General features: G+C 36.7%; 1 protein-coding gene across 1 annotated transcript in view; it reads left to right on the top strand.

Annotated features, from left to right (window-relative positions):
• Nucleotides 1-11587, top strand: part of FGF9 (fibroblast growth factor 9) — a 41446-nt gene extending 29859 nt beyond the window's left edge. The window contains exon 3 of the mRNA XM_026674992.2: nucleotides 10363-11587. Within this exon, the coding sequence (XP_026530777.1) occupies nucleotides 10363-10608 (246 nt within the window). The 3' untranslated portion in view covers nucleotides 10609-11587. The remainder of the gene's footprint in view (nucleotides 1-10362) is intronic.
• The last annotated feature ends 617 nt before the right edge of the window (nucleotides 11588-12204 follow it).

The following is a 12204-nucleotide window of genomic DNA, read 5'->3' on the forward strand; positions in this document are numbered from 1 at the left end:
TCCACAATTCTGCTTAGCTCTTGTGCATAAATTACTAAATAGGTATGGATTTTTCTTAGGGCAAGGCAATTCTGAAAATTAATTGTTGACAGTTACTAGATTAGCCAGCATTAAATTTCAAGAAGCTTTAAACAAGTCACAAATCTAAGACCTTTCCATACTGTCATGCATTTGAAGAAGGAAAAGCTTTGTCTCAGGCCAACAATTGTAATGCTCCCTGCATGAAACTGATTTTAAAAGATAATTTGTTATAAAATGCAGATGAAAAGATACCGATCACATGTAATTTTAAAGATTATATTATCTCTTCCTGTGCGGGTATCCTTCAAATTATGACTTTGTTTAATGATGGTCTGGAATTATGTTGGCTTTCAGCCAACCAACAGAGACAAGAGGGAGCTGAGATGAGGTAGTAAGGCATAATGTAAGTTGTGTGGGGTGCCTCAGGGAAGTAGGAGAGGCCCTGGAAGGCCCTGGTGCAGGACACAAATGAGTTCTCTTCACTCCACTGAAAATCTTGCTTGGATTTCAGGATGGAGGATTTTCAGCTCCTGAATGTAACCTCCTAAGTTCTGCCCCCAGCCCCCATAGGATCCCACTTTTCTTACCTGGGACCAGGGATGGGCTGCTGGGGGTTTGCAGGGGTTCGGGAGATCCTCTAGCTAAGATTCTGCACGGTTCTGAGAACCCCCAAATCCCACTCCTGGCTGGCCCTGCCCACCTCTCCCCTTCCAGAAGTCCCCACGTGGCCTGTTTTGGATGCAGGTAAGTGCAGGGCACGTGTGGAAGCTCGAGGAGGGCGAAAAACGGGCCTCCCGGAAGTTCAGGAAAGCTGGAAATGGGCTCATTTCCAGCTCCCAGAGAACCTCCAAAATCCAGGGAGGCCATTTTCGCCCTCATGGAGGCTCGAGGAAAGCCTCCAGAGGCTGGGGAGGGCAAAAACACCACCCCCCCGGCCATGGTTCAGAAGGCTGACTAGGCCACGCCCGCCATAGCCACGCCCACCCAACAACCAGGCAGAGAACCTGTTGCTAACATATTTGAAGCCCACCCCTACCTGCTTAGATCTGTGAGGTCGCTTTAATGATCACAACCAGGAGTATTGAGAAGTCACGTGGGCACCTCACTTTACGATTGCGTCAGTCAACAGCTGAGATCCAGTCCCAATTGTGGGCTACCTGTATTGGCTTCCCTGCTTGCCTTTTTAAGCCTTACCAGATAGACCAGACAGAAAATACGATCAGATAAGCTAATGTCACTTTATTGTAAACCTATAATAACAAAACCTTGCATGTCTGAAAATACATTTCTCCTGTTGTCTCCTTTATAGCTCAACAAACTGGGGAGGGTCCCTTCTGAACTTCTTTCTCTTTCTCCGCTCAATATCCAGCAACGGGCTATCTGACCATTTCTAAACATAATCTCTTCACCCCCACCAGATACCATTACAGCCTGTTTTCAGAAAACAGAAAAGGTCATTTATATAGTTCCTTATTTTCCTTACTTTGGATGCATTTCTACTCAGAGTATGTATGAAAAGCCAATATGAATATTTTAACACATATTTATGTGCAGTAAAGCATCTTTATTGGTCCAGTTGCTATGATTCAACCTTTAAGCCACTAACTTAGTTTTTAAAAACAGGATTGGAAAAATTCATTGGAAAAGCCAGATGAACTGGGAGGCTCAATGTGGCCCCCAGGTTGGAGGAAGCATTCCTCCAGATGTTATAGGAATACTGCAGTGACCAGGAGCATGTTACCATCTCCCACTTATGGGAATTGCGGAAAAACAAGATTGCTAGAGTAAGATAGGCCTGATCCAACAAGCCTATCATATGTACAAGAAATATGCAACGTCCGGATGTACATGATGAGCCTTCCCTGGACCTAGCCATATGTTTCGTCTGTGCACAGACCCAGCCGAAGTACATTTGGTCTATGCATGGATCTGAAGCACCCATTTGCATGCAAACTTTTGGAAAATTAGCATGAACATTATTTTTATAAATACAGGTGATCCTCATTTAAGTACTGCTAGTTCAGTGACTGTTCAAAGTTATGACAGTATTGAATGAGGGTTACTTACCCTCACACTTAGGGCTGTTGCAGTGTCTCATGGTGATGTGTTTAGAGTTTGTGACGTTTCTTGCTGACGATCTCACTTGAGATCTCACTTGAGACTTTTAAGAGATTAGACTGCCATTTGTCAGAAATGGTGTAGGGTCTCCCGCTTGGGCGAGGTATTGGACTAGATGACCTATAAGGTCCCTTCCAACTCTGATTATCTGTTATCTATTATTCCCACAAGCAAAGTCAGTGAGGAAGCTGGCAGGAAGTTGGAAGTCGCAGTCACATGAAGTTCTTACTTAAACAATATATGGTCCAATGGTGGGATTCAATTTTTTTTACTACTGGTTCTGTGGGCGTGGCTTGGTGGGCGTGGTAGGGGAAGGATACTGCAAAATCCCATTCCCTTCCCACCCCACTAACCTGCTTTCCAGCTCTGTTCTCCTGTGCAGGGCAACAAAAGAAGGCCCAGCCGATCAGCTGGAACTCAGGAGGCAGAGGATAGATGGGGGCAGGAGTCAAAGGTGGTATTTTCTGGTTCTTCGAACTACTCAAAATTTCTACTACCGGTTCTCCAGAACTGGTCAGAACCTGCTGAATACCACCTCTGATATGGTCCTTGCTTAATGATGACTGGAACTGTGGATCTAAACAGCATGATCATACTGTTTTTTGACTAATAACCTTAAAATTGGAGTTTTCGGCCCCAATTAATATTGTTATTACGTGCATACCTATTTTTATGAGCACTTTCTCACTACATGAAACTTTTCATTTGAACATTCCATGTTAACATTTTGGAGAACTGTAAAAGTCAAATTGTGATTCAATTCCTATAATGGTTAAAAATTTAAATAGTTTTAAAGCTTTAAAAGTTTTATATAGATTCTTGATAAGATTTCATAAGTAGTTTGTCACTACCTTCTTCCTATGGTTAAGAGAGAGTGAGTGGTTCAAAGTCACCCTACTGGCTTTGTGCCTAAGGTGGGTCTGGAAGTCACTCTCCCAATTTCTATCTTTCTAGCCTTTAACCACTACCTGGGAGTTATACTCTTATTAAAATGTAATGCAGATTAATTTATCTTCCATATCTGTCCTTTTTTCACTCAAGAAGTTAATTAAACAAGAAGTAAAAAGCCCAAAATTAAAAACACAAGCAAAAGAAACAGAAAAGAAAATAATAAAGAAATAGAAAAGAGATTTTTAAGCAGAGACTAGTAAGAATAAATAAACATGTTAATGTTAGATTAGTGCTTCATATTTATAGTATCGTTTGTCGATTTAGAACTTCACACTGTTCAAATTAAGTTGATATACACCAATTAATATATATATGGTATGAATTATATATCAACATGAGAAATTCCAAACATTTCTGTTTAATAGAAAATTCTATCTTTATTTAGTAAATCTAGCAGGATAATGCTATACAGATCTTCTCTACAATGATTATCCCTCTCAGTAGCTGAGGCAGAGTTGATGGGAACAAGATAAAATGCCTTTCCCGGTTAATGCTAGAGTTAGAATATAGCCCACTCTTCTTTACTTATAATCTTTCATTGACATATTGAAAAAAAAAGTAGTATTAGTATTATACATACTATCTTTTGGAGAGGTTTAAGTCTCTGTATTATTCTAGTTTTACTGTATTTTTGAAATTGTTCAACTTCAGTGTAACTTGGCCTTGACTTGAATATTCCAACAAGTGGAAAAGACTATGGTAGATAGATATATTACAAATAAATACATTGAAGTATTAAGATTAAGTATTAAGTTGCTAATTATGAAATTATTCTAAAGTTCTATAAACTGCATCCTGTAAAATCTGCAATTCTGTGGTGTCTATAGTATCTCGTTTCTCTTTTCACACTTTTTCAAAAGATTTGCTGAATCATTCTGGATGAGAATAGAATAGCCTCAGTAAATATATGACCTTAAAAGTAGGTTATTTTAATATTCTAGTGACTACACTTAGATATGACAGGAAGCCGACAGAGTTATTTGCAGATGACACAGAGCTGGAAGAGAGTTAATACTTTTGAGGGGGAAAACAATCTAAAGACTTAGATAAGTTTCACTCATGCACTGATATGAACAAAATGGAATTTAACAATAGAAATGTAAAGTTTTGCATCAGACAGAAAAGTATAAGGCACAAATCTTAGATGGGGGAAGTCTGGCTTGGTGATACAGGTAGTCCTGATCTTACAGCCACAATTGGGGTCATAATTTCTGTCATAAGTCATTGTGGTGGTAAAGTGAGTCATACCTCATTTTACAACAATTTTTATGGTGGTCATTAAGTGAATCACAAGCTTGCTAAGCAAATCTATCTTCCTTAATTGATTTTTTTTGCCAGGTTTTGTGTGTGTGTGCCAAAAATGAACTGGCAAATCAGGATTATGTGACTTCAGGCCACTCACAGGTTGTAACCATGTGCTGATTGACAAGCACCTGAATTGCGATCCTTGACCCCTGGCTTCATATCCCCTTCCACCAAGCATCTCCTCCTGATGGGAAAACACTCATTAATCATGTTTCTTAATATGGAGTGAGGTGAATTCACTTGTCTAACTAGTCATCAGACTAACCAGGGTTCTCTCTAAAGAAAAGAAAAGGAGAGAGAAATTGATCATAAGCGATCCATGTCCCTGATTGCAGATGAATGCTAGTGCTACCAATAAATGCCCAGGGAATCCAGTTTGTATCTCCTGGCTGGCAGCATCTGAAGTAGCCAAGAAATGGGCATGGAGAAGATACAATAGAGCAGACTTTGGAATCAGACAATTGTGATTGGCCCATTTGCAATAACAAAGACCGCAAAATGGTTTCTGCCAGATTTCAGCAACTGGAAGGGGATTTTGAGGTTCTCAGAAAGTTGCTCTTATGGGGGAGGGGAGAATCTATAGAAGGATCAGAAAACTTAAGTTAGCATCCATAGCCATTTGATCAAGCCTTGCCTTTTTAAAAAGTGTCAGTTGTATAACACCTATGAAAAAGGGCGTGGGCTTTAGTTGCATAGTTGAAGCCACCAATTCACCATTCCTGTAGATATCCCTTTGTTCAGATGCAAATGGATCTTCGCCTGGCTATCCTTCTTCTAGGACAGGGATGTCAAACTCAATTTCATTGAGGGCCACATCAGGGTTGTGTTTGACTTCGGGGAGGGGGCGAGGGGAGCATGGCCAGGGTGGGGCATGCCCAGCTCAACATCATTCATGTCGGGGCGCCTGTGGTGGCCCAAGCTCTCTGCCAAGCTCTTTCCCAAGCTCTGTTTTCGGATTACAACAACCTCAACCCTCTGCCAGTGAAAACAGAGCTCAGGAGGACCACCTGCAGCTCTTCCGAGCTCTGTTTTCACTGGCAGAGGTACTTCAGGTCAGTCCTTTGCTGTTTCCAGGGTAGCCCTGTGGGCCAGATCTAAGCACCCCATGGGCCGGATCCAGCCCGTGGGCATTGAGTTTGACACCCGTGTTTTAGGACATGCTTTTTGATATACATCTGATGCATATGTACAAATATGTAGTGACTAATTGTGCTGGAATTCTCTTTTATTCCTACTCAAAGACAATTTTCAAAGATACCTTTAATTGACCTACTTTAAATTGGAGATACTAGTTATTGATATGTAGTTATGTATTTTTGTTTTTCATCCAGCTAAAATTGATTCAAATGGACTGAAATATATCATTGCTTATTGCAAACTATTGCTAATTTGGATTTTTTTATCTATATGTAGTGAATGTATTTGTTCCATAGCTATAAAACTATTAAATCAAATGTTTTATATGTGATTGTGTATATATATTTATATGTATCTATGTGGTGTGAGTATGTGTATATATATATCAATATATTTCACTGATATATGTATATCAATGTCTTTCACTGTAGGCATTAAATTGTTTCTCCAACATAATAATCTTGATGTTGTAATGATGGTAGTTAAAAACAGGAAGAGGTTTAAAAGAGAAATAGTTATTGTGATAGATTTTCTTCTAGTTTAAATGCTAATAGCATTAATGGGATGAAAGGTTTTCTTAGATTGTATTAATTAATTTAATTAAAAATAGGATCAGCTCTCAGGCTATTTATTCTGCTGAGTGATTCTGCATTTGTGAACTAAAGTATTTGACTTTAGTATTTGACTTGATGATGTGGTTGTCTAGCTCAAAATCCAGGGGATATCATATGTCTCTAAAGAAAGGATGTTGTCTTACTGCATAATCTAAATAGAATGCATTAATTTCTATTATATAGCATATTGATTAATGCACCTTTAGAAATATCCATATTTTGGCCATTCATAGTATTAAAAGAATGTAATTCAATTGTCAACATGTGGGAGATGTTGTACTGGACTGACTAAAGCAAAATGTTCTGGCCATAGAGAAATAACAGTCATCCAATGTCTACCATTCAATTTCCCACTACTGTAGTGCTTCTGCAGTATAGGGAAGAAGAGGGGCACAGTGGTGCAGCTTATTGGTAATAGTGCAGCTCAATGGTAATAATGCAAGTAGGGATGGTTGGAACAAAAGATTTGGCTGCAAATTTTTTTAAAAATATTGTACCCTGTGTGACTGTTGTATAATTCTAATATTGTTTGGGAACTGACAAAATGTTAAAAATATGGAAAGCAAAACATGGTATTCAAAGGTTTTTTTCTCTTAAGTTTTAATTTTATAACCCTTTATTATGATTATATCCCATATTTATTATGACATACGTAAACTAACTTAGGTATGTCCAACCTGTGGGCCATATGTGGCTCTGGACAGCTGGTAATGTGGCTCCATAATTAAAAAAAATAAAGGAAGTTTGTTGTTTATATACAGTAACTATACTATATATTTTGTATGCAGCCCAAGATCATTCTTAATCCCTCAGTGCGGCCCAGGCAAGTCAAAAGATTGGATAATCTCTTCATATGATGCTATGTCTTATCATACCATCCTGTTGTGTATTTTGTTATAATTCTTTGTAGAAATAATCCAATTCTATTTTCAAAATGGAAACCTGCTACTATCCTGTGGTGGTGTTTATAATTAATTTAAGTTGTCCAGAAGAACAAATAAATTATCTTACAGATTCAACTTATTTTCAAATAATGGCATCAAATATGTATGGAAAACTGAATAACTGACTCAAGAATAGACTGAGAGGCATTTAATATGCCTCTTTAGATCATATAGAGTTACATTGCAGAATGCATTCTGCAGTGTAACTCTATATGATCTAATTTGTCTGAAGAAAATAAGAATTAAAAAAAACCCATTAAGTTTCTTGCCAGTTTCTCTGACAGTGCATTTGACTTCTATACAGCATCTGGATTTACAATTGAAAGAACTCAAAGTAATTTTAAAAATTGTTCAAAGGAACGTTAAGATAGGAAATGCTGTATTTAAAGACTATTCAGCAAATAAAAAGAAGAGATTGATTACAAAGCTGCTTGCATTCTTCTTCTTAGATAAGCTGTGGGAGGCTATTAGAACACATTCAACTCTTACCTATTGTAGAATTCAGTAAAATTGATGATGCACAATGAGGTTGAAACATCAGACTTGGTTCTTTTTCTCTATTAACAATTTTGGTTGAAGTAGATGTAATAATGGGTAAAGTGCTTATCCATCTAAGCCTTTGTAAGGATCTTCCCCCTCCATACTGATTAATATGTATGTTTGTTTATAGCATATGGTATTAAAGCTGTTTTGAGAAGTCCATGGTGAGGGTTACAATGATTAAGTGATTATATGAACAACTTCTTTGAGAGCTAAAATTGCAGGAACAATGGAAAATTATTTATAGTATTTGTAAATTTAACATAAAGGTAAAACATCCTAAACTCAAACTCAGCTAATGTTGATAACATGGATATCACAATGAAGGGTGGGTTTTTTTGCGTACAATGTGGAAGAAGTTTACCATATTCTTTGTTTGTTTTTTCCAGTTGAGCCTACAGCTCTGTGATTTCCTTGTGGTGTTCAATTAAAGTAATAACCAGTTTCTTTAGTTTCTTTCAAGGTCAGCCAAGCTTGCTAGGAAGCCAGAAGGGGAAAAAGTAAAAAAAAAGACATGCAAATCCTCCCTAAAAAAACCTAATTTAAACTTAAGAGCACTATAAAAATCAGAGTGTGAAAAGTTTTGCATACACCATAAGGTCTTATCTGGAACTGAGAACTTTTGTCTTTCATTGGATCTTTGAAGGACATTTCCCACCACTAAAAGAGCAGTTTAAGACCATAATAAGAATAATCCTGGATCAGACCAAATACTGTTCAATAAAACTCTCTTCCTTCAATGAATAACCTTCAGGAAATTCATATGCTGGGTGTGAGAAGAATATCTTCCACTTTCTTGTAGTACTGGAATCTCTAGTCCTCTTGATACATAATCTCTGTGTGTGGTGGGAATGGTGTAGTCATTCTCACTAAATATGTTCAGCTTGTAACTATCACTGCCTAACAGCTCTTGAATTCATTATGGGAAATGTAAGTGGATGTTTCCCTTTCAGATAAGCCCATATGTTCACCATCTGCAATGCAATATAAACATTTTTATTCATCATTTTATGTATAAAATTTCTACATTGCTTTTCCTTTATTCAAAATTTCAAAGCAGAGGTTTCTTGACCAGCTTGAATGAGTATATATAAATACTGAAATAATTATATCTATCAGAGGCTACCTTGAAAGCTTTGCTATAAATGAAACTGACCTGAAAAGAAAATATATGGATGATAATTGTGTTGCACTGTATATTTCATATGGAAATATATTGGAAACCACTTGATTTTTTTAATGACAAGTAGTATAGTAATGCTGTAAATAAATAAGAAAGAAATGCTTACTCCGTGGGCACAATCATATCTGCTTCAGAATTTCTATTTTTTTTTAAATTAAAAATAGTAGATCAAATCCTGTGATACTGGGCAACTGAGTTTTATTTTAAAAAGTTTTTATTTGTATGCAGCCAATGTAGTGTCAGAGAATGTGTCATCTGGCAAAGCATGGTCTTACACTGAAGAAGTTATCTGTGGAGCATATTATTAGCATCTGAGCTAAAGAGTAACTTTAATTTTGTTTTCTTCTTTTCACTTCATTAACTTTTCTTCCCCTTACATTCTTAATTCCTTGATAGAGAAGTTTCTTTTAGTTGCTATATATTGTTCTTAAGAGCTAGCACTTAATGAATGTAAAGGTGTTTTCTTATTCTTTTATCGTCATTCAATGGATTTTTAAAATGTCTATTTTAAGCCAACTTTAGGGAGCAAGAATCTTGAATATATCATATACCCCCTCTTAAAGAGTATATCTCAATAAAGTGTTGGTTTAAGGGCCGTACAATTTGTTATTTTACAAACTACTAGATTATATACTATATGCTATATGTAAACAGAGAAACCCACCCTGTTACAACATTGCATCATAATATTATGCCATTACTTCATTCCAAGGGACATGGTGGCTCAACAGTTAAGGACGCTGAGTTGTCAGCTGAAAAGCTGATAGCTTGGGGTTCAAGACCAGAGTGCTGCGCAACGGGTGAGCTCCTGTTACTTGCCCCAGCTCTTGCCTACCTAGCAGTTCAAAAGCATGCAAATGCGAGTAGATAAATTGATACCATGTTGGTGGGAAGATAATAGTGTTCTGTGGTCTCAGTGTATAGTCATGACCATGGAAATATTTTCAGACAACATTGGCAGAAATATATTCTAAGCATTTTTAATATATGTCTTTATAATTGTAGCAGCACTGTTCAAATGGGACAATCCTATTTTTTAAAGCAAAAGATGTATTAATTTTTAAATGTTTAGGATTTAGAAATTAATGAAAATCTATTTAATCATGTAGGTATCACAGTAGTTCAGCCTTCCCACTTAGGTGGCTTTTAGATGTGATTTTTTCCTGGCAGATTGCTGAATGAGAAATGCTGTAGTGTAATCCAAAAGTTTTGAAGGGCAGTAGGCTAAGAAAGAGTATATATAGTAATAAGAATGTAGATCTATGAGCTGCTCAAAGATTCAGATGCTTAAGAAATAAATGAATTAGAAACCAATAGGAGGAATAAAATATTTAGATTAGTTTTTTGTAGCCCAACTCAACTTCACAAGGTGGTTTTTTTAGAGAAAATAGGAGAAAGGAGTATTGAGTGTGTCCTTCACTTTGAGGTAAAAATAATAAAGGGGAGAATAAAATGTATTATTCATCTTTGTTCCAAATGCAGCACCCTTGTTTAACAATATATGGGAAAACAATCCACTCATGACTTTTTCTCTCTCTTATATTTACAGGATAAATTGACCCAGGAGTGTGTGTTCAGAGAGCAATTTGAAGAGAACTGGTATAATACATACTCATCAAACCTATATAAGCATGTGGACACTGGAAGACGATATTATGTCGCGTTAAATAGAGATGGAACTCCCAGAGAAGGGACCAGGACTAAACGGCATCAGAAATTCACACATTTTTTACCTAGGCCAGTGGACCCTGAGAAAGTCCCTGAACTATATAAGGATATTTTAAGCCAAAGTTGACAAAGACATTTCCTTCACTTGAGCCCTTAAAAACCAACAACCACTATAAAGGTTTCATGCGGTGGGTTCTTAATTGATTAGCTGTGTCATCACATCAGCTCCACTATTGCCAAACTATGTCGCATGCATAATATATGATGGAGGCTTGGATGAAACTTGCTGATGGTGTTCCGCACTTAAAAGGTTTGTCTTCTGGAAGAGAGCCTATGCCCATTGCTTGATTTATTGAGTGAGAAAGAAAGAGTGAGGATGTTTGAGAGTGAAAGCAGAAGCTGAAGAACGAAGGAAGGGGGGAAAGGCCTGATGCATGCTGGGAAATAGACACGCTTTAAAAAAATTTTGGTCTGTTGTATACTTCATCCTAGATCAGCATAGCTGCCATACTTTGACTCATGAAGAATTTTGGCTGGTGGCCTGCTCAAGTGTACGCTGCATTTTTTTTTAAAAGCAAAGGCATGGAGGGTATGGTCTGTCTAAAATCCACATAGGAAAAAAGAGACTTATTTTCAGTTTGATTGCTTCCTTAATGAATTTTAAGTAAAGACCTCTTAGTAATACAGGATTTTTTTTTTAAAAAAAGTTAAATTTATTTATAGAAATCCAAAGGCAACATTTTATTTATTTTATATATTTATTTATTACATAGAGTTTATTTTTAATGACAAGTGTACAGGCCAGATAGGCAGATTGAAAGTTATAAGCTCTAAAAAACATTTCAACAGCAAAGGCCGCTACGACCGTGTGATTAAATTCATACAAGTCAAACATAAAGATGCATGGAGGCAAGGAGGAATCTAGGGATCCTAATGTATTAAAGGCGACAATATTTTTTGTGCCCATATTATTGTAAAATTATGCACACCACTCATAACTCTTGAGTGCTCACTCTTCTGACTGCTTGTTTCATAGCTTAAAATCTCCCCCTTTCCTCTCCCTCTCTTACTGAGGATTAAAGATAAAACTGGGTCTTCAAAACTTTAATTCTGTGTCTGTAGTATTTCCTCTTTGATAAGCAACTTATCAAACTTAAAATCTACAAACTTCCCATTGTGGAATAAAAAACGCAAAGAAATAAAAAGAAGGGTTGGTATATGATACATTCTACTTGTTAAACCTACTGCATATAATACCAAAACTACATCATAAATATGTATTTGTTTTTTTTTACTTAAGCAGAATATCAGAAATATTCTAATGCCTATTAGGATATTTTTATACCAATTAAGGTTGCCTCACACAAGTAGTAACAAAGACCAGAGACAAGGCTCTCACTCTTGTAAACTTGTTTAATTGTGCACTTGATTATCTACTCTGAAATTACACAAGTTCCATGTGGGGTTATTATCTTTCATGGGAAAAATGCTTTCATTGTGGTCTATTATAATACATAGAGGACTCTTGCAGATGACAAGAGTACATTTCTATTGAGAATTACAATGTGGGTGAAAGTACTATACTTAAATTATGTTTCAAATGTTCTTAAAGCATATTGTGCTGGCTGCACTGCATAATGTGTATCAGTGAGGATTGTGTAACATAATGAGTGCAAGCATACCTTTTGTTAGTAGCTATAATTTGGGCTTACCCATAGAGGAG

The sequence above is a fragment of the Notechis scutatus genome, chromosome 5, assembly GCF_049901735.1.
Source record: "Notechis scutatus isolate UNSWTSFEM ecotype Mainland chromosome 5, rNotScu1.2, whole genome shotgun sequence".
NCBI classification, from domain to species: domain Eukaryota; kingdom Metazoa; phylum Chordata; class Lepidosauria; order Squamata; family Elapidae; genus Notechis; species Notechis scutatus.